General features: G+C 45.4%; 1 protein-coding gene across 5 annotated transcripts in view; it reads left to right on the forward strand.

Annotated features, from left to right (window-relative positions):
- Positions 1-21,681, forward strand: part of kifc3 (kinesin family member C3) — a 38,858-nt gene that overhangs the window by 6,646 nt on the left and 10,531 nt on the right. The window contains exons 1-8 of one of the 5 annotated variants that reach the window (XM_085402756.1): positions 5,234-5,647; positions 14,370-14,490; positions 18,311-18,453; positions 19,136-19,292; positions 19,407-19,492; positions 20,181-20,246; positions 21,101-21,244; positions 21,326-21,607. In XM_085402756.1, the coding sequence (XP_085258882.1) occupies positions 5,396-5,647; positions 14,370-14,490; positions 18,311-18,453; positions 19,136-19,292; positions 19,407-19,492; positions 20,181-20,246; positions 21,101-21,244; positions 21,326-21,607 (1,251 nt within the window). In that variant the 5' untranslated portion in view covers positions 5,234-5,395. Of the gene's footprint in view, positions 1-5,233; positions 5,648-9,093; positions 9,201-14,369; positions 14,491-14,523; positions 14,635-18,310; positions 18,454-19,135; positions 19,293-19,406; positions 19,493-20,180; positions 20,247-21,100; positions 21,245-21,325; positions 21,608-21,681 lie in introns of those variants that run through there. The other 4 variants (XM_085402726.1, XM_085402733.1, XM_085402748.1 and 1 more) reach the window with 4 other exon arrangements.

Below are 21,681 nucleotides of genomic sequence, written 5' to 3' on the forward strand. Positions count from 1 at the left end.
AGGAGGGTCTGTGGTGAGCTTAACCTTTTTGTGCTGTTTGATTTTTGTCCTCTGGAGAAGAAAACATGACTGAGATGAAGTCATTGTTAAAAACGGGTTCTGATCCAGAAACAGTAGTTCAGTGACCGGTTAAAACTTTTAGACGCTCTGACAGGGCAGCACACCTCGTTTTAAGGATGTTGTGGGGACTCGGTGTCAAATAAAATGTGTTTGATCAGCCTGATCCGTGCACGTCGTTGTGCAGCGCGTGTGCAGCAGCGTTCAGTTCAAATACAGACAGATTCTCAGCTGCAGGACGATCCTGGCGTTTAATCAGGAGACCTCGCGCCGAGCTGACCGCTGTCTCACATGCCGATAAGAGCCTCCAGCTTACCCAGAATGCACTTCATCAAGTTCATCAGAAAACAAATGAAACATCTGGGACACCAACACTGTTAATTCAGACTGATGGATCCTTCACACTGATGATGAAGATGAGATTGTGACAAGAACAAACCAACGACAGTCTGAAAATGTTCAGAGTGTGAAGGTGAAGCTTTACTAAAATGTGCTGAAGTTACTGCAGAACAAAAATCACCCGACGTCCTTTACTGTCATAAAAGTCTGCTGCTCTGCGTCTCTGAGGGTTGAAGTGTTTGAAGCAGGAAACATGGAGTTTAGTCTGAGGTTTGGAGCTGAGGAGAAACTCCTCCTCCTCCTCCTCCTCCTCGCTGAGTTGTTTCCTTCTCTGTTAGCTCTTTCCTTCCCTCTCCTGTTTTCCTTTTTTCAGCTGGTTGATGTCACGGCTCCGTTACTCAGACTCTGTGTGTTTCCACCCGGCTGATCTCTCTGTAATTTCCTCCTGAAATAGCTCAGAGCAGAAGAGGGCGTAAACCACCAAGCCCAGCCGCCCCCTCCCCCCTCTAAGTGCTGCTGCAGTGGTGAAAAGAGCAAAAAGGTGGGATGAAGACGGAGGGTGGAGGGAGACAGGAAGTGCAGTTCATGTGCTGGTTTCTCTGGTTTTCCTGAAACGTGTCTGATTCCTGACACATGAATAAATCATAAATGAGAGCGCACGTGCTCGGTGACAACAACACAACCGTTACCAGCTCCGGGTCTCCATCCTGAACCGAGGCTCATCCCGGTAACTTCGGGGTTAACCCCTCTTACCGTCGTGATCACCGCCGCTGCAGACCAACCTGTACGTTGTGTTTAAGGTCGCTTTGGTCCTGCTTTTGTTGCTTTAAAGCTTTAATAAGATTTAAAAAGGAGCAAAGCTGAGCGTCCTGCACACGTCTAAGGTTAATTTGAGACGATATGTAACTGCTCAGCATTCAGATCCTCCCTCTGCTTAATGACAGAGCTGTGATGGCGGGAAGGCCGTTATCTTCAGAGTCAGGTTTTTTTGGTTTTCCATCTTTTCTTTAAATAAACTGTTTATATCGTCTTTTTCTTCTTCACGCAGCTCTGTCCTCTCTCTGCAGCAGCTGTGCAGGGTGTTTATTCTCTTCATAGTTTCTAATCCTGAGACTTCGTCAGTGAATCTGTTTGTGGAAAGTCCGCCTCTCAGAGCTGAACTGATATTTCTGGGTCAGACTTCTCCGGCCGATAAGCCCGATAAGGAAAAATATCCTGGATGTGTTGAACTGGTTTCAGAATGAAGCCCATAAACCATTTATTAAAAAACTTTGCTGAAGGATTGATGTGATTGGTTCAGCTGTGTTTGTTAGGATTACTCTGAGACTTCTGGACAGATGTGCTTCAAAGTTGTCACACAAATGTCTTCCTTTAAATACTAACTGGGAGGTTTCATCTGATGTCTTCAAGAAAATATCAAACTAAACGTCACAAAAAACAAACAAACGTTATTATTTTAAGCTGAGTTTAGAAAGTCTGTGACGGGCAGATGAGCCTCCAAAGGAAAAAGCTCCTTAAATAAAAACAGCAGGTTTCCAGTAATCTGCAGCAGGTCTGAGCCTCTTACAGTCGCCGACACACCTGAGACATGAACGCATGCCTGCACTGCCCCCTACAGGACCAACACAGTAACTACATGTGTGAATCCTTTCACTCTGACCTCGCTGTTATCTGTAAAACATTCCTGTGATTCACTTGATATAAACATTACGTCTGAGCTTGATGTGGAGGGAGGGTGTGAGAATGAAACACCGGATTATTTATCCACGTTTATCTAATCAGCTGATCATGTTGCAACAGTTTGGTGTGTAAACATTTTCCATTTCCATCGTCTTATCGTGTGTGTGTGTGTGTGTGTGTGTGTGTGTGTGTGTGTGTGTGTGTGTGTGTGTGTGTGTGTGTGTGTGTGTGTGTGTGTGTGTGTGTGTGTGTGTGTGTGTGTGTGTGTGTGTGTGTGTGTGTGTGTGTGTGTGAAATAATAAAGGAGAGTCCGATCTGATAACTGACACTCCTCCGTGTTGGGGTCATTAACTCGCCACAGCCCGCTTTCTCTGGAAGACTTTATACCTCTGATTTGATCAGTTATTGTTTGATGGCGCGTTCAGGTCACCTGAAGAACAGGAAGTGGTTTCAGAGGAGCGCTGGAGGCGCGAGGCCGGGATCTCCTTCTGTAGTTTTCTCCTGTTTCTGTGACACGTCGTTTTCTCCCTCAGGCTCTGACTGAAGTTTAGAGAAAACGGCTAAAGGAAAATCCGCTCATCTCTAACACAGTTTGAGCACAATTAAATCACAATAAATCTACATAAAAGCAGTCAGCCTGGTTTAAAGCCAGAGAATAAAAACTGGCTTTCAAACAGGTGTTACAAGTGTCGGCTGATGGACCGGCGGTTAGTTCTGATTTACTGCGGAGGGTATGAGATTTTGGATATGACCAAAAGGTTTATGTGGAAAATAAACAAGCGGACACGCGATGGTGTTACCATCATTGTTGGTAACGACAACGCATAAAAACAGGCGCTTGTCCGTCTGTAGTGTGGTTATATTAAATATAAGAGAAAGAGAGAACTTTAAGAAATTAATGTAGCCACTACAGTGACATCAAAACCATGAACAAATATTGCCGTAAACAGTTTATTTTGCGACACCACGAAACAAACGATAGCGTAAAATGAAACGATAGATGTTTTTATATGGTCATCCGATATATATCGTTATATCGAACAGCCCTAGTCTACTGTACAGTATAAAGCACCTTGAGGCGACTGTTGTTGTGATTTGGCGCTGTGTAAATAAAATTGTTCAGAGGTTTTGTAAGTCTGAGATTTAAAAACTACAAACATACAAGAAAGAAAATCTGCTGATTTTCTAACTAACGGCAGAATGTTGTTTTGGAGCCGCTGTGAGTTTAAAATAAAACTACGGGTTACAAGAAGAAAGTCGTGAAAGTAACGAAGCCAATAAAAATGTGTTAAATCTGAGTGGGTTTCATCTAAATTTACAATTAAATGTCAGGATGGCATTTAAGAGTGCATGTTTTCCCAGGCTGCCTCATTAGCACAGAGCCCTGAAATCCAGGGTTTGAGTCAAGCCCTCGTTCTTTGTTTACCATCAGCTGTAGAATAAACTGCGTGTCTGCGGAGCACGTTTGGACAGTTAGAAATTAAAACTAAAGTCCTCCTTGGCTCATTGAACTTCTGCAGGAACTCTTAAAACTCTCTGAGATCTCGATGACCCCTGGGTCTTCCTCGTGAGGTTTTTTTTAACGTGTGACCCTGAGTTTGGACCGCAGCCCCGCCCTCCCCTCATTAGCGCCCTGAAAGGGGTCGGTGGACCGGAAACGCCCCCCTTTTGTTCTTGCAGGAACGTTTCCAGAAAAGGTCCCGGCTCTGTTTACAGTGAGCTGCAGGATGGATCGCTGCTATATGCAGTGAGGTCTGCAACCAATCAGAGGCGAGCATCAGGATTGGCTGGCTGTGATTCAGACCGTCAGCTCCCACTGGGTCAAAGTCCCAGCATGCCCGGCTCTGTCACATATATGGCACATATTTGGGAGAGGTGGTCGAGGTCCCCACGACATGAAAGAACGAGGTCACTCTGACCCTAAAACCCTTCACTTTACCAAAATAAAAGCCTTTGTGCCTCATCTACTTTCCCAATCAGCAGGTCGTTGTTCCCACAATAAAAGCCTTTTATGATTTTCCAATCTGCACATTCAGAATGAGACGGTGATGTCAATCAGATTGTCCCTGTCACTAAAATAAAAGCCTGTTCTGATCTAAAATTATACTTGGACATCGGGGTTTTTTTTTCAAAATTAAACTTTTCTGGACTATTCTACCAACTAGAACATCACTGCTGTCAAAATAAAAGTCTTCTGTCATCTAAAATTATAGTTGGGACAGCACTTTCCAAAATAAATTCTTTTCCTCACTCTAAAAATCAGCCTTTACTGATCTTTATGACCAGTGTGCTGCAGTTATGTTTACTGTTCTCTACTTTATTTCTACTCTCTCTTTATTGAATAAAAGTGCTCCAGTAAAGTGAAAGTTAGAGATGTGATCAGTTTAAGCAATGACTGCAAACGGATCAGTGATCAAAGAACTGGAAGTAATCCCGACTGTTATTAAACGTGAAAACCGGCACGTAGCTTATCCTGAAGATATTAACATAAATCCATCGTTTAGTGTCGTGCTGTTACGTCACCGCCGATCCTCTGCAGTTTTATCCTGCAGCAATAACAACAGATGGTCCCGGGACGGCAGAGAGAGAGGAGGGAGAGGAGGCCCCTCGAGCTCTTTCTCTGATCCACTCAGTCTGATGGAGGTGAAGACGCGACCTGCCACAGTGCTAATCTGTTCCATTCACAGAGCAAGCAGTTTGCTGCACCTGCTGCTCATCCACAAACTCTGTGAGGAGAAGTTCTTGGACTCCACGCAGGAGCTGGATTCGTGCTTTTCTTGCAGGTCTGCACAACAAACTTTGTTTTTTCTTGCAGTGGAGCTCAAGGTCAGAATATCACTGCAGGGAAAACTCTGCTGAAACTTTGCATCTTGCTCTGCGTCCATGTTGCACTTCGAATCACTTTTCTCTTATCTGGGGGTTTTTGTTTTTGGTGCACGGCTCTGCAGCCTCGCTTCAGAGCAGGAGGCGTTTGCACAGTCTTGAGTTTCACTGAGAAACTGAAGCTGGCGGCTGCAGGCTCTGGTTACCTGTCTTGATAACCGTTGGCGTGACAGCAGAGAGGAGGACGGGACAAGGTTCAGAAGTTTTTATCGTCTGTGGATGTTGGCGGGGCGGGGTTCGGGACAGAGGTGAACAAACACAGCAGGATTTAAACAGCTGATCCTTTTTAGAGGAAACATTCAGAGCGAGGATCGTCAACCTCAGCGGGACCCAAACGAGACGCCTGTGAGCTCCCACCTGGGCTGGAACAACCCTGTGATGAAACCAAACACCCACCCGAAGCACCCTAGAGTCTGAGGGGTGGGGGGAGGGGGTCATGTATGTCCTGTGCACCCTGGCGGTTCTGACGCTCCACAACCTGATTAAGAACCGGAACAAACCGGAGCAAAGCCAGTCCACCGAGGCTGCGGGACTGGAAGGTCGTCGGAAGGATGGGGGCGCCGGCGACGGGTGCTGGGGGACGTCCGGGCCCCGGGATCGAGTGGATGGATCAATGAACCACAGAGCTGAGGGGAGGAGGAGGCGAGGGGACATACGCAACCTCCCTAACGGCAGGAGGCATGTCCAGGTGAGGAGGAGGTCGGGTTCAGGCAGCGTGAGGTTTCAATTCTTGAAAATATTAAAACATAAAAACTTTAAAACAAGTTTGGGAAACGGGGGACTCACTCCTAATTTTAGAAGGAAATACAAACTTTTAGTTACTTTTAGTTACATTTTCGGTGAGTGTGAGTCTGCACTTATTAAGGATTGACCCCCTGATTTGATCTGAAGCGCGCTCGATCAGTAAAGCTCGGAGTGTAAAGCTGAACCCTTGTTTACCAAACGGGTGACGTGCAGCCTGAGAGACTTCACAAAAATGAGCATCAGGATCTTTGCAAAGGTCTTTAAAGTATTTTTATTTGACTGATTATTGTTTTTAGACTGATTTGTTTACATGTAGAAATATTTTTACTTCATTTCAGTATCGTTGGCCTCACTTCAGCTGGACCATCAGGTGCACTGGACCATTTGTAGCCTGAAGCTTTTACACCTTTAATTTGGTCAAATTAGTTATACAATAGATTATAACACTGCGTTTAAACAAGTAAATCTTTTTTAAATTATGATTTTGTTTCCATGAAAACGTGATCAGTCTATTTTTAAATCAAAGAAGTAAATGTTGTTAAAACTGTAACCGTGATGATCACAGCAGCAGTTATGAGAGCTCGGTGTGTTTTTTTTTTTGTCCTCGACGTTTCGGTGTTTGTGAAATCTGCTTTGGTGATTTATTATTATTATTATTTTTTTTTAATTTGTATTTTATTAGTGAACAAGCTGCTCTTATTTTGAAAAGTCAGCCACTGCTAACCAGTTAGAGGTTAAACATTTGAAATCCACTGAGGAGAACATGATGCACAGGATGCTTGAATCTAACGCGACTTCATTTGTGAGTGCCGGTGTTGTGCCAAAAAAAGGTCGTCTACCAAAAACTGACTGCTTGTATTTAAACTGCTATAAATAACTGGTTGGACTATAATATGTGAAACATATGTCAAATGTATCCCTCATGAATGATATCAAGTCATTTTGAGCCACAAACAACATTCCTGTAACAAAGTAGAAGCTGGATCAGTTTTTGGCAGTCACTTATATATATGCTTTATTTATCCAGTTAAAAAATATCTTGTTGTTATTAAAAATTTGTTTTTTTAAGAGTAATCTGCCCAAGAGGACAGCTGACAGTGCAACAAATATACCAATAGTTATGTAAACATATTTTAAGTGGACAAGAAGGACTGGATTAGTTACAATGTAAGTAACAGTTATAAAGAGAAACGGGTCATTTTTAAATGTTATATTCAACCCCTTTGTGAACCTGTTCACTGAAGTCTATTTACAAACACATGTTAAGATATTACACATAAAAAACACACAAACATTGGAAATGACTGTTTGACACAACACCGGCTCGGAGGCCCTGCAGGCACCAAAATGGAACGAGTCCTTTCTTTGAAGCGTCAGGTCTCGCTCATCTTTGCATTTCCTGATTAATCCTGCAAACAGTAAAACAGACATGGCTCAAACCCCACAGAGGGATTATACAACACTTACACTAACACTGCTAAAGTACGAGTTAGACTCCCGGCCGACTGTTTGGTGAAGACTTCAGTTTTCGTAATGAGCGACTCGTTGCACACGTACACAAACTGAAGGCGCTGACACACATTTACAGACGGGACTTGTGTGATTTCTGTGGAGTGACTTTCACTTACAGCGGGGCGATTTTATTTTCCAATCCTTTATTGTTCAATAATCATAAAGTTGTGATTCAGCAGTTTTTACCTGAACTTGCTGACGGACTGAGGAATGTTTACAGCTGCACAGTAAAAGTTATCATATCTGACTGCAGCAGTAAAATGTCACTAAATGTTAAACTTTACGGGAGTTCTGTTGTTAGGCAAAGGTGAGTCTGCTCTCTGATTGGCTTAAAAATCACCTGTCTGATACGAGAGGTCAGCTCAGCAGGGTTTACGCGGTCAGTGACTCAGACTTGGTGGAGCTCTGATACAAACGCAGATAACACTTGATTGTGGAAAAAGCCATTAAATGATAGCAGGGCAAACTTTTACTGCGGAGTTTATTTTGTGATGGACCGATGTGACGCATGTTTGGGTCTCATTGTCAGATTTGTGGTGTTGTGCGGTTTCTGTGAAGTTTGCTGCTATAAAAACTATAAGTGCACTTGTTTTACACTCAGGTCAGCTGGTGTGAAATATTTCACAGGTGATCAACCTGTGAGTTCACATTTATGTGTCGGCTGTCAGAAACGGCGCCACCTGCTGGTCGTGTAAACTGATTGCACTTGTGTAGACGGAGGTGAATGATGAGCTCGGGATGAACAGATGTGGAGTCTGAGCTGGAGGACGGACTGTAAGGATGATCTCAGGTTTCACTTCAGCTTCTTTGTCCCACCCTCGGGAGGCGCTAGAGAACATGGAGCAAATATGTGACTTGAACTGCCTGTGAACATGCGAACTGTGTGCGTTTATTTTAGTCCCCCTGCTTTACTGTAAGTAATAATTAACCCCAGGAGGCATATTTGTATAGTCTGAATGCAGGGACAGGCGGGCACAGTGTTGTTCAGATATGGTCACTTTTTAAATGTTTTCCCTGTAACTCTCTAACACTCTGAACATGATGAAAACCTGCATCAACAGTAGCCGCTGGGACCCATCAGAGGCTTCATGCTTCCAGTTAAATCTGATGTTTGTTTGTCACAGGACATTCGATCGCATGATATAGATGTCTGAAATCCTCTGCCTCCTTATAGAGAGACGGCATTCAGGGTCGAGCGCGTTGGTCACATCAGTTATGTAACCAAATATTCATCAGCATCCTCTGATGGTATAATCTGTGAGCTCCCGTCCTGCAGGACAGGACAAGCTTCGTTTTCCCAGAAGTTTGTATAACATATTCTGCAAAGTTCCCCAAAGATTATACTTTATGAAAGGCACAAACAGGATGTGTAATGTGTTAGTGGAATAAAAAAAGTAAAGATTTTACAGTTTAAGATGCGAATGACTTAAACAAAAACAAAAAAACAACCTAATTTGATATCAGTTAGACAAACGTCATCAAATACATTTAATAAAAGAAACTTAAAAGCATGATTTTTTTTTTTCTTTCTTAATTTTGATTGGGTCCTTGAGCTGAAACCCTCACCTTCCCCTCACGTAAAGCCAACCTTGTGCATTGTGGAGTCCTCGCATCTTAACTGTAAACTTCACGTCCCCACAATCTGAGTAATACGAGTACACACAGTGCTGAATATTTGAGGTGGGGGAGGAGCAGCCGCTCTCGCTTCAGTGGAGGCTGAAATATTCATCCGCTGCTGGGATGGAGCGAGGAGGAGGAGGGGCTACAGGAGGTGTGATGCTGCTGTGCTGTTGCTAAGGAAACGGAGGGAGGAAGCTGTGTGTGTGTGTGTGTGTGTGTGTGTGTGTGTGTGTGTGTGTGTGTGTGTGTGGTTAGGGGGGTTGGTGGGTGTCTTTGACTCTGATCCTGCTGCTGTGTGTCGGCGCGAAGCTGCAGCAGTCTGGGCGATGCGGCGATGATGATGTGGACGGAGAGGCCGCAGGGAGGTAAGAGCCGGGCGGATGGTGCAGAGAGGGAGGTGGGGAGGGATGGAGGCGCTGCAGGAGGAGGCGGACATGTTGAGCAGACATGGAGGTCTGGCTGTAACCTGATGCAGAGCAGACGCTCGTGTTTCATGACCTGAATACGAGCCGTCGGTGGCACAAAGCTTCATCCTCATTCATCTGGTTCCTCTCCTCCTCCTCGCTTTCACGCCGTTTTATCTCGCCACAAACCTCTTCCTGTCCATGGAGAGTTTACCAAGGGACCCGTAGATTGTCCTAATTGAAGCGCACGTCTGCTTTCACGCATTGTGTCCTTGCAGCATGTGTAGGCGGAGCCACTGCCAGGTATTTTTAGCCTCTTCATAATGACTTCAGCAGTTTGTAAAAATAAGTGGGTCAAAAACGTGAAGCGTCTGTGGGACGGAGCAGGTGCGAGCGTCCTGATGATGATGTCACTCATTTATCTGCCTGTTGTCTGAAGCTTTATTTAATCCCGTTTAGACACCTGTGAGCTGAAACAGCAGCTAAGGTTGTGCAGGGAGTCTGCCTCTGCTTGCAGAGAACATCCAGATGTTTCCTGCTGTTGTTCAGCTTGCTGCCTGGAACAGATAAACGCTCTTATTTTGTTTGTTCTGCTCTTTTCTGAGAGCTCACAGATGCAGATGAACAGGGACTCAAAGGGCTGCGTTTAGATGCCAAAACAAAGCAGGTTGGATACAGATGTCTTTATCATGCCATCCTCTTTGTGAGACATGAAAAATTATTTCAGGGCATCAAAGATGTTGTTGTTGTTTTCAGTTGTAGGAAATGGTAAGATTATTTGAGAGGTTATAGTCTGAACTTTGACCCTGCAGTTTTGCTCTGTGGGGCAGACTGGCTCTAAAGATGTGTGTGCAGCCAACGGAGAACAAGCTGAACAGACGTCCCCATCAGCAGCGTAAAATTCCCCACACAGCTAACCACAGTGAACACAGGTTAACATGGTGTTGTTAAATGTCGGGTTCCCTTTTAGCTGCTTCAGCTTCAGGTTTGAAAAAATGAAAGATGTACTTCCTGTGTAGAATGTGTGTTTGTGGGGTAGCGATGATGATGATGAATGATAATGAGATCTGAGTCTGAGTACAGGGAGAGAAACGTAAAGATTTGACCCAGTTTGGAGGAGGCGGCTCTTAAAGTCTCTCCAGGAGGTAAACTGAGCAGGATGCTCACTTTGTTACTGTGACACTGAAGAGAAGCCGAGGATGCCATCCTTCTCCTTCATGCTTATTTCTTTCTAAGGATGTAAACGTTTGCAGCATAAGAGGATAGAAAGTAATTCAGAGGTTACAGTTGACAGAAACTGTATCTGCACGGTGAAATCTGAGGGTTAAATTACAGGTTTATCATTTTTTTGTCTCCGTTATGACAGGATCAGTGTAAAAGCTGAGAAACGTGAAGATTTTCTTTCTGCTTTTGTCCAGTTTAATTACAAACTTTTTTAAAATCACGTCTGAATCTTAGATTAAGGATTTTTATTTCCCGTCTAATTCGGTTCACTGTGAATTTGTTTTTTTTAGAGCCAAAAGTGAACGTGAGGTATCAGCCGATGAGGGAACGTTCACATTTTAAGAAGGTGCCTTGGTTAACATAACCATAAAGTGGCATTAGCCTAAGGTTATATTAGCACATTGTGGTTAAAGTAAGGTTAAAAGTGTGTGTGTGTGTGCGTGCGTGCGTGTGTGTGTGTGTGTGTGTGCGCTCATTGTGATAACTGGCAGTGTGAGAGGTGAACGTGAGCTCTGCTGTGTGCAGGGAAAAATGTGTCAGCAGCTGTCAGCATTAATAAAGCTTTGATATAGTGTGTGTGTGTGTGTGTGTGTGTGTGTGTGTGTGTGTGTGTGTGTGCGCACACGCTAATCTGCACTTTCACCATACATTGCATGAGTCAGCAGCTCCAGCCGTGTAATTCCTTCCTAACTTGTAGGTTTGAAATATCAGCTCCACACACCAGGCAGCTGGAACATCTGTCTGTACGTGCTCTGCTGCTCTCTGTGAGCGGGAAAGCGTCGGCCTGGCTGCTGTCAGGAAACGGAGCTGTGGCCGGCTCTGGATTGGTCAGCCGCACGCCGGGATGAGTAAAACGCTCTCGGCCTAAGTGCTCGTTTATCGACCGCGTTTCCGCTCCGAGCGTCTCCTGCTGGCCTTTGTCCTGCAGTTTAACTTCATGTGTCCGAACATATGCTCCTGCCCAGATGGTTTCCATGTTCTTTTCGTTTTGTGTCTTTTCTATTCTTGGCGTTGATTTCTGGTTCGTGATCGCCTCTCTCTCCTCCGTCTTCACTTGGCTCGATTTACCTTCGAAAGGATCCTGTGATCATCAGCCTCTGTTTTCTCTGGACTTTCAGGCCTCTTCGTGCTGCTGAGCCTCTCTGTGACGATCAGCTGTGGTCCTGCTAACGTTCACGTCTCCTTTGGTTGCATGTTGTGGGTTCAGAGAACCATTACCAAATCTAAATGCCACAGTCCAAATCCCCTTCATACGGTTTACCTGCTCAAATGATGAAGAAATAACAAAAGCAATGAAGCCCACCTGTGCAGGTTTTTGGGATCCTGCCCAGCTTTCTTTTGTGTAATGCCCTCAAATTAAAGCGGATAATCTGCACTGCGAGCCCACGTATCTGTAACTTAAATATATTTTTAGCAGTTTTACTCTGATGACCTTCCAGAGATGGGATTTGTGTCTGGCTGGAATCGATCCAGCGGCCTTTTGCTTTCCAAGAAGGTGTGCTAGCCGCTGCCAAAATATTATTTTTTAATATTGTACATAATTGTAATAAAGATCTGTTAGTGATACCGGGTGCATCTAACCTTCCCCATGGTAGAATTAATCCATCACAGTGACCTTGGGCTATGAACGGATTACTGAGCAGGGTCAGAGGACCTGTGGACTACAGCAAGGGGTCCTGTAGAGTCTGTGCTGGAGACAGCAGGTAGTTTGTAGTTTAAGTGGACTTGAGTCCATTGAGTGGATGAAGTTTCTCCTGATAATGTTCGTCATCTCTTCATTCCTTGTAAGCAGACAATGTCGTCCACTCGATACTGAATCCAGCTGGATCCACATTAGTTTGTTTTCTTTAAACTTTTCCCTTCGATGCATTTGTGGTGAAAAAGAATGAAAAAGCTCGGCTATAACGTTCATGTAGAACTTTATGTTTAACTGCAGGATTCTCAATCAGGTAATAATCACAGAACCAGTTTGTGAGGTGGAGGCAAACCTGTGGTGTAAAATTTCTCCTGGAAGTTTAACGTAAACGAGCTGAGGTGTGATTGGTGCTAACGACGTGTGAGTCGCGGTCACTCGAGGGTTAACGAGGCCATCTGCTCTCAGGATTAACAGATTACGCTCACGCTTGGCTCATCCTGACCAGAGAGACTCCCGATCAGCTGTTCTGGGATCAGCTGCTGGTAATCCTGCAGGTGATGTGGCGGTGAGGCTGTAGGTGGGTTAACTGACCGCCGTGCAGCAGGAAGCTCTGACCACCTGTCTCACATGTCCCACCTGAGACTGCGGCCGGTCGCTGGTGCAGAGTGAATGGGTGACTGGGACCAGCTGTGCTGAGTGGCAGCATGCTGGGCTGGGTGGGAATGCTGATCAACAAGAGCTGGCTGGACCGACAGCGCTACGTCCAGCCTTCAGAGAGAAGAGCTCGCTGTGGACCGGAGGCTGTTAGAGAGGGAGGCTGTCGGCTGATTGGTGGAGTGCTGCAGGTGAGACGGGACGGGACACCGACGGGCTGTGATGTCGAGGTCTGAACTGAGAATGCTAATGTAAGCAACTTAGCTTAAGCCTCAGGATGTTACCTAAACGAGTCAGCCAGGTGTGTGTTCGTCGTGTGTCGGCATCGCTGATATTTCCAGGAAGGATTCACTCAAAGACGTTTCCTGCTCGGCTCTGTGGAAGTTGCCAGGTGTGTTTCTGCTTTAGTGGTCATGACCCACTACACGTGCTCATTAGTCTTTTCTGGTGTTCATCCTGTACTGACGTCCGGATCGGCTGCTATCCGGCAAAGATGAAGTAAACTGACGTCACAGCTGCTGTTGTTAGCCACCTTTTCTGCTCGTCGTGCAGATTCTCGATTCTTGTCGCTGCAGCTGGATCGACGACACGAGTGCACGGCTGTCGGATTTTACTGCAATTCAGTGATCATTAAAGAAGTTCGGAGATTCACAGATCAGTGTTTCAACAGTTTGAAAAGATGAGACTTTGTGGAAAACTCCCTGCAATTTCTGTACTTCCTGTTTCTGATGAATCCTCATCCTATATCAGCACTGATATAGATTTTGTCTGAGTGGCGACACCTACTGTTCAGGAGAATACTGCAGCTGTAACAGCAAGCATAAATGGAGGTGGCTGTGTGATGGCGGCAGGTTTAGTCAGACCTTCAGTATTGGGTTAGTTTGGTTACTTTGGAGTTTTCCACAACTTTTCAGTGGTTGGTGCCACTTGTGAACCCAAATACGCCACGAGTCACGCCACGCTGGTGAAGACTCAGGTGGGTGGTGATTGGTGACACAATGAGAGTCTCCACCTGTTGTTACAACCAGGTACTACAGCCAACCGGCAACTGCCGTCTGTTTGGCTCTCACACATAAACAGACGATTAAAGTCCGCCTACCTGCTGCCGTTTCTTGAAACGTCTGGTTTTAATCCCAAAAAGTTGATTCTGTTCATCTGGACGTAGCGTTTCAGAAACGTTTCGTCACTCATCCAAGCGACTTCTTCAGATTCAGTTTCACAGTTTTGAGATATTCCTTGCCTGCATGGTTGCTCCTGCATCAAGACGTCTGGTTTTAACGTGTAATATTAAATAATATTTGCAAAGTTGTTTCACATAAACGTTCGTATCTACTAAAGCAGGAACGATGGAGCGTTTGATGGAGAGGCTCTGATGGTGAAGTGGCAACTAAAGCGCTTAACATGTGGAAACGATGTGTGAGAAACGTTATGTGAAAGTGTTTGGCTCATAACCTGTTGGGTCAAACAAAAGGGGGTGGGGCTTATCTCAACCAGCCACCAGAGGGCGCTGTAGTGTAATCCATCCATCAAGAATAAACTTCAGCAGCAGAAGCTGCTCTTTTTATCTTCACATCTTCTTGTTTTTAACCTTTCTGTTTGTCCCTCTGTGCTTCCAGCCGGTCCAGCGGTCCAGCGCTCTGGTCAACCCGGCGGTCATGTTCGGCACACGAAAGACCTGGGACCTCGGCCACGCCCCCTGCCTGCAGGATCTCTGGAAGAAAGACCTCTCATTGGATGGTGAGTCAGCCGCCTACCTCGGGAAAGAAACAGCAGCGTGGCTGCATATTTTCTGTGTGTGTGGAGGAGAGGTGAGTCATACCTGTGTGTATGAATGAAGCTCGGCGGTCAGAGGGATCCTGGGACTGTCAGTGGGGGGGACAGGTGAGCTGAAACCGTCACGTTTGCTTTATTGACTGCTGCTCGCTGTGTTTTTCTCAGCTGCTCGTTTCTCAGCGCGAGTCCCCGGAGAGCTGGATCAGGTTAACAAACACTGCAGCTATTGTCTCTCCTGTTCACTCGTCAGACTTTCATTCTGCCCCCTCAGCCACAGCCGTGTGTTTAAAGAGGCTCAGGGCTCCAGGTTTGTTTGAACGAGGGTTTAGGCGATTACAGGAAAGGGCAAACCTGCAGTTATTTTCATAATGTTGGTAAAACTTGTGTCTGAAACTTCAAGTTTCAGTTTATTGTGAGTGAAACCGGGTGAGCAGGTGGAAAAAGCTGAGGTAAGCTGCTTCACATTCCTGCTGCATAAAAACTTAAATGTCCTCTGGATTAAAATTAATATCAGCTTAAAACTTTTCATTCTACCTGCTCGCAAGTTTCATCACGTCCTTGGCACTGCTGCAAGAAAGTTTGGTGAATGACTTTTGAGTCATTATTGAACTGCTTAAAATAAAAGTGTGTGTGTGTGTGTGTGTACATTTCCTGCACTCTTCTGAATTGTTATGCACCATTTTGATTTGTATCCCTGCTGAGTCGACACATCCAGGCGCTTCATTCGTCTGTCGCCTCCTCTTTGTGATTTGCTGACTTGAGTGTAATGAGTTGATCATTTGCTCTGATATCGGGGCGATTTTCAGTCCTTTGTTCGGGGAATCTCAAATGAAGAAATATTCTGCACACAGCATACGTCACATATTTAAGACGTGCACATCTGAGCTCATTGAGACTTTAGAAGCCACTTCTTTTAAATTAGTTTTCTGTTTCATGGTTTGTGCAGTGCTTTCACTTTTAAAACTTTGAGAATCTTCATAAATTACTTTGGTGTCTGGGTTCTCCCTTAGAGATGTTACTCCTGCAGTTCAGTTGGTTGTTCTGAATGGGATGCTTCACGAGTGCCTCCTAGATGAGGTGTTTAACTGGCAGGAGACCTCAGGGCAGATCTATATCTTGGCTGGTCTGGGAACGCTTCAGTGTCCCTGCTGGAAAGCTGGAGGAGGTGGTGGTGGCTGAGGGGAGGCAGGTCTGGGCATCTCCACCCCTGAAAGCGTAAAAATGGATGGATGGATTTCTGTTGTTGTTTTTTTTAAGGCTGGCTATGAAGACAGGGGAGGTATCATGTAAAGCACATCATACTTTTTTGGGGAGGGAGGCATTTTTACTTTAACGAGTCAGTAACTTCACCTTTTGTCATCTATTGAAAGATAAACTTGCAGTTTTTTCTCTCTCTGAAAGTCCCAAGGAAAGGAATCTCCTGGTGATGAAACTCTCTCCCCGGAGTTTCATTTGGACTGTGGGTTCCTCCTGTGGTGGAAATGCAGGTTGTCTGTTGCCAAACAACAAAGGCTTTAAACAAAGTGGTGACGAGCCGCCGTCTGTGAAATTCAGGGTGGATACTGACGTGGATTTGGTTACTGTGCAATGTCCTCTTCAAGGTCTCCATTAAAACTCTTTTGATTATTTAGCCAGAACAAAACTGGTCAGTGGGATCTTCTTTGCTGAAACGCTTTATAGAGGCTGAGGGATATTGAGGTGAAGGCAGTGACGCTGCAGTATTTCCCTGTCAAACTGGGTCATACTCAAAATCGCAACCAAGTGATGAAATATGAAAGTGTAACTGGAGGCCGGAGGAATGCGGACTGTCAGACATGTAATTTTCTAACACGTCAGCAGCGTGTTGGACCTGTGAGCTGAGGTTTCAGCATTTATTTTTTTCTTCCATGTGTAAACATTTACTGTGATGCAGGAAAAGCAAACGCGCAGTACTTCTGTGTAATCCTGTTTTCTAATCCGTCATTATTTGGTTTAAAGCAGGTTTTCTGCTCAGTTTGAGTCCACGATGCAGCTCTGAATGTTAAACTTGGACAAGAAAACACAAAAACAATGTCTGAAGGTCGGCGAACAGCTGACTTACAGAAGATAAGATTTAAACGGTTTTATGGGCCCTTTGTTCACCTGGAGCAAAAGCACAAATAAGAAAAACAATTCAAACAAAATCAGGGAAAAGAGACGAATAGCTCGAGACTTTAGTTTCTGTTGTTTTCTATTGTAATATTGGGCGTCACACTGACCGTCAGTGCCCAATATTGCAATAAAGGAATACACAGTTTCAAATCAAATCAAATCACTTTTATTGTCACATCACATGTGCAGGCACACTGGCACAGCACATGCGAGTGAAATTCTTGTGTGCGAGCCCCACAAGCAACAGAGATGTGCAAACACAACAACACAAACGAGCAAAATACAAGAATGGCCAACCTGAAACTAATAAATATATGTACAATATATAATAGTGTATGCATTTCTGGATGTGTATACTAAATATTTTCCTGTGTGTGTGTGTGTGTGTGTGTGTGTGTGTGTGTGTGTATATACACACTTTTACAAATTAAATAGTAAAAAAATAAAAATAAAAAATAATAATAATAATAATAAAATATATAAAATATACAGAGTTGAATATGTGCAAAACAAGTGGCATTTATATACAGTGTGGAGTGCATAATGTTTCACAGCACACTTGTTTTCATGTCTGCCAGCTGGAGTCATGTGAGTGATGAGTGCCATTATATTGTCAGATGGAGGCGGTTTGAACATAGCTTTGCTTTGCAGTGAGCTCGGTTTTACTTCCTCACAAACGACGTTTGGTTAACACTCCACGGGCGTATTGTACGAGGTGTTGCAGAATAAGCAGAAATCTTATGTGTCTTTCATTAAATAAGCGGCACATAACTTAGTTGTTTAACTCAACCGTCTAGATGTGTGAAATTCTCATCCCTGAGGAGCGGCCAAGTCAAGGTGTGACTAAGGGTTCTCACAAAGATGGAAAAACGGGTTTGTGTGTATGTTTGTATACCTGTTTAAACATATTTGTGGGGACCAACAGTCCTGTCCTCACAAGTTTTAAGGCATTTTTGAGGCTCAAAATGTGGTTTTACTTTCAGGGTTACACTAGGTTATGGTTAGGTTATGGCTGAGGGTTAGCGTTAGTGTTAGGCATTTGTTTTTGAGGGTTAGGAAAGCATTCTCCCCATTAGATGTCCTCACTAAGATATGAAAACGTGTGTGTGTGTGTGTGTGTGTGTGCGCACAGAGAGCGGATTGTTCTCAGGTTGATAAGATTTGAGGCCTCACACACTTAAAGAAACTTGTGGCGACGTGTACACACACACACACACCCCTCTGTGAGCAGGTTAATGTGTCAGTGGCTGTTATCAGTAGTTATCTGGTTGGACTGGTTTCCATGGAGCTGCAGGTTTACTCAGGAGGAGAACGGGAGCTGAGAGAGAGGAGCTCAGCTTGTTTCTCGCTGTGACCTCAATAATCACTGATCACTTACAATCTGCTTATAGATTACCTTACACCCACTCAGAAGGTGCTTTCTTCTGAGCTTATCAAGGTGGGCCCATAGTTTAATTTCACAATGAGGTTTTAACACGTGAACTTTAACAATCGAGCCATTGTTAGATTTTTCCACGTTCAGTCGGAGGATCCGTGTCTTCTTCTTTTGGAAGATGCACTTTTAATTTTAACTTTAAAAACATTACTAAATGGAAATGATGCTGAGTAACACGTGACGTCGTATAACTAAGCTGTGTCTCCCGTGTCTCCGCAGCGAGCTCAGTGGACTTCCTGATGAGTGATGGTGAAGACGACGGCTCCTTCCTTTCTCTGCCAAGCACCGCCTTCTCGCAGCGCCCCTCTCTGACCGCCGAGCTCAGTGAAACGAGCGCGACCAGCCAGCAGCTGATTATCCAGGTAAACGACCAGCACAGACAATCGACTAATCAGGAGACTTAAAACGACCGTAAAAGCATGAACTGAGGCTCGACTGAGCGCGCTCACTTCATGCTGCACGGCGGCATGTCTGCAGCGACGGCGCTGACTCGCAGCTGACATCAGCAGAAAGTGACAATGTTCAGCTGACCGAGCCTCTGTCTGTTTACGCCTCGGGGACGCTTCCTGCCGTCCTGCTCGTCACATCTGTGACACGACTGCTGACGCTCTCTGAGTGTTGTTGCTCCGTCAGGTGACGTTGGCGACACGCAAACGTTTGCAACAGACTGACGAATGAGGGCTGGAGGCCCAGACTATAAAAGATGTTCACTTTTATTCTTTGTCTTCCACCTGTCAGATTTCTGGTTTCCCTCGTTTATTGTCCGTCCATCATTCCCTCCGTTTTTGTTTTTCATGCCGTCTTCATCTGCAGAGGGTCACCTGGTCGTGCTGGTGGACTCCTGCCAACGTAAAAACCTTCACTGTCCTTGTTGCTCGCTGTAGATTCTTCTTCTTTTGTATTTTTCTGTAGCGTTTCCCTTTTTGTCTCTGACAGGCAGAGGTCGTAGTGACCATGTAGACGTTGTTGTGAGCTTCTAGAATCAGTTGCACAGCCTGGATAATTGTTGCCGCTGATTGATTTGTGCTTCTCGTGTGTTTTCAGACCCTACAGGACAAAGTTTGCGAGTTTCAGGCTCGACTTCACTCTGAAGAAGTAGCCCGCCACCTGCTGGTCCAGCAGCTGCAGCAAAGTGTCAAAGAGAAGACGGGTGGAGGCGTTAAGACGCTACAGGAGGAGCAGACGTCAGAGACGCCCAACGGTCAGTGTTTGTAGAAAGACGATTCCATTCGATGCGACTGATCTTTCATTTTATTCCAAGATGGCAGGCCCTGCAGTCCTCTGCAGTGACGTAAACGCGTCTGTGTGTTTGTAGGTGTGAGGGTGGTGCAGCCCAGTGACCCTGCGGATCGTCTCAGCTGTCCAGAGGAAGAGCAGCTCGTTACTCGGCTGCGCACACAGGTACGTCTGCAGGAAACCCGCCGATCAAACAAGGCAGGCCTGACACTTCCCACAATGCTTTAGGGGGACACAAACATACGATATCAGCTAGCTTGTAGTCGTGAGTAACACGACGGTCTGCAGCTCTGATATTTGTTTAGAAGCTCCTGTTTGCAGGATTTGGTGGTGTTACAGACAGCTGTTAGTGAATCTGCTGCAATACTGAACACATGAACATGAATATTCAGGCGAAGGATCTTTAAGTTCTAATAGTTTATTCTGATCAGCGATGAGATTATTCTCAGGACAGTAAATCCAAAGCTGTGTGTTTCTGTGTGTTCAGACTCTGAACACTCGAAGGTGTGTAACTGAATATTTCTTTGTGTTTTCTTTGCTGTCGGGCTGACATCTGCACGTTGGCGTCAAACGTAAAGCGAGTCAGAAACGTTGACAGATTTGTTACATCAACAAAACGAAGCTGCCGGTCCGATCTGCAGCTTCATGCTCAGCGACACGTCACGGTGCAAACGCAAAGATCCCAACTATCGAATCAGTGTGGTGACATTCAGCAGAAAGCTGATCCGAATGCGATCTGCAGCTGAGCCGGCGCGTTTTGAAATGGACATGTTTAACTGAGACGTGCAAGATATAAAAACAGGGTTAAAAGTTTGTTTTTTACCTTTTTAATGATGTTCTTTGGCATCTGCAGGTGGAGGAGCTGGAGGAGAAGCTGTTGGATCAGACCCAGGAGGTGGAGAGACTTCGCTCTGAACTGGTGAGACCCTGCTGGACCATGTTGGACCATGTTCCTCAAAAACGCATGCGTCTTTGTTCTGTGTGGGGACACTTGCATGCTATAGTCGTAGGACCCACATCTTAAACTTTAACCTGACTCAAAACCTGAAGCTCGTCTGAAGGCTGTTCCAAAACGAGGGCTGGATGCAGTTTCCCTGTTGCTCCTGTTTGACAAAAACGACTCATTTTCAGTAAAATGTCCCAGTTTTGCAACAAAAGTGTTTGACTTTATGCAACAACATCCTGACTTTGGAAAAAATGTTCCTGCTTTGCAGAACAAATGTCCTCATTGTCCAGCCAGGAAAAGTGAGACAGCACTCGGTCATGTGGTCATGATGTTATCGATTAATGGGAAATTTCCCCTCCTGATTTATTTATTTATTTATTTTAAAACTCTCCAACATTCAGGAGAATGTTTACTTCATACGTCTCAGTAAATGGAAGTGGAGCTTAATGAGAGAAACACTTTCCTAATAAAACAACTCAATAAGTGGTCAGCTTTAGAAGAAGGTCGGGTTTCACGTACAGGAAAAATGTTTTTCACTTGTTTCAAATCACTTTTATTGATTGCCAGGTTAATGCGTCCCTCCTGAGGACTCTGCAGTGCTGCAGACATGCAAACATCAAACAAACGTCCTACTACACAGCACCAGTTTCATTTTGCCCAAAAACAGTGGCCACAAACACACGACTTTATTTTTCACATTTTTACACCATTTCAAATTTTGCCAGGAGGCTGGGCTGGCCTTTGTGAGGACCCTAATGTGCAGCTGTGTTAAATGTTGGTACACTCTGACAGACATTAAGGTGTTTGTGTGTCTTTGTGTCCTTTAGGGGGCGACAGACCTGGAGAAGCAGCTGGAGCTGCTGGTGGTGGAGAATGAGCGTCTGAAGCAGGAGCTGAAGTCATGCAGGAGCTCAAAGCTTCAGAAGCTCGATGCTGCCGCAGAGACCTGCAGCCACTGCCCCCACAGCCAGGTAACGTGCATGTGCGCGGGCTCGCTCAGCAGCCTGCTCCAGGTGTGCTGACAAGTTTAAACTCCTCTCTGTGTGCTGCAGGATGCGGAGGCCCTGCAGAGGGAGGTGTCCCGCTGGGAGACCCAGGCCCGGCAGAGGGAGCGGCGGCTAGCTGAGCTGGAGAGAGAGCTGCTGGAGAAAAGCTCCAGGACGGAGGCCCTCCAACGGCAGCTGGACGACTCCACCCGGCAGCTGGACGACAGCCGCAGGCAGCTGGAGGAGTCGAGGCGGAGGCAGGGGGAGGCTGAGCAGAAACTCACCCTCCGGCTGCAGGAGTGCGAGGAGGAGCTCGCCAGACAGGCAGCGACGCCCCCCAGAGTCAAAGTGAGGATGCTGGTCAGGTTGAAGGAGATTAGATTCATGCCTTCAGTTTTTCAGGAGTTCCATTAGATCTGAAG

Source organism: Rhamphochromis longiceps, linkage group LG1 (assembly GCF_057381845.1).
Source record: "Rhamphochromis longiceps isolate RC_006_pf linkage group LG1, R_longiceps_female_GT1.1, whole genome shotgun sequence".
Classification (NCBI taxonomy): Eukaryota; Metazoa; Chordata; class Actinopteri; order Cichliformes; family Cichlidae; genus Rhamphochromis; species Rhamphochromis longiceps.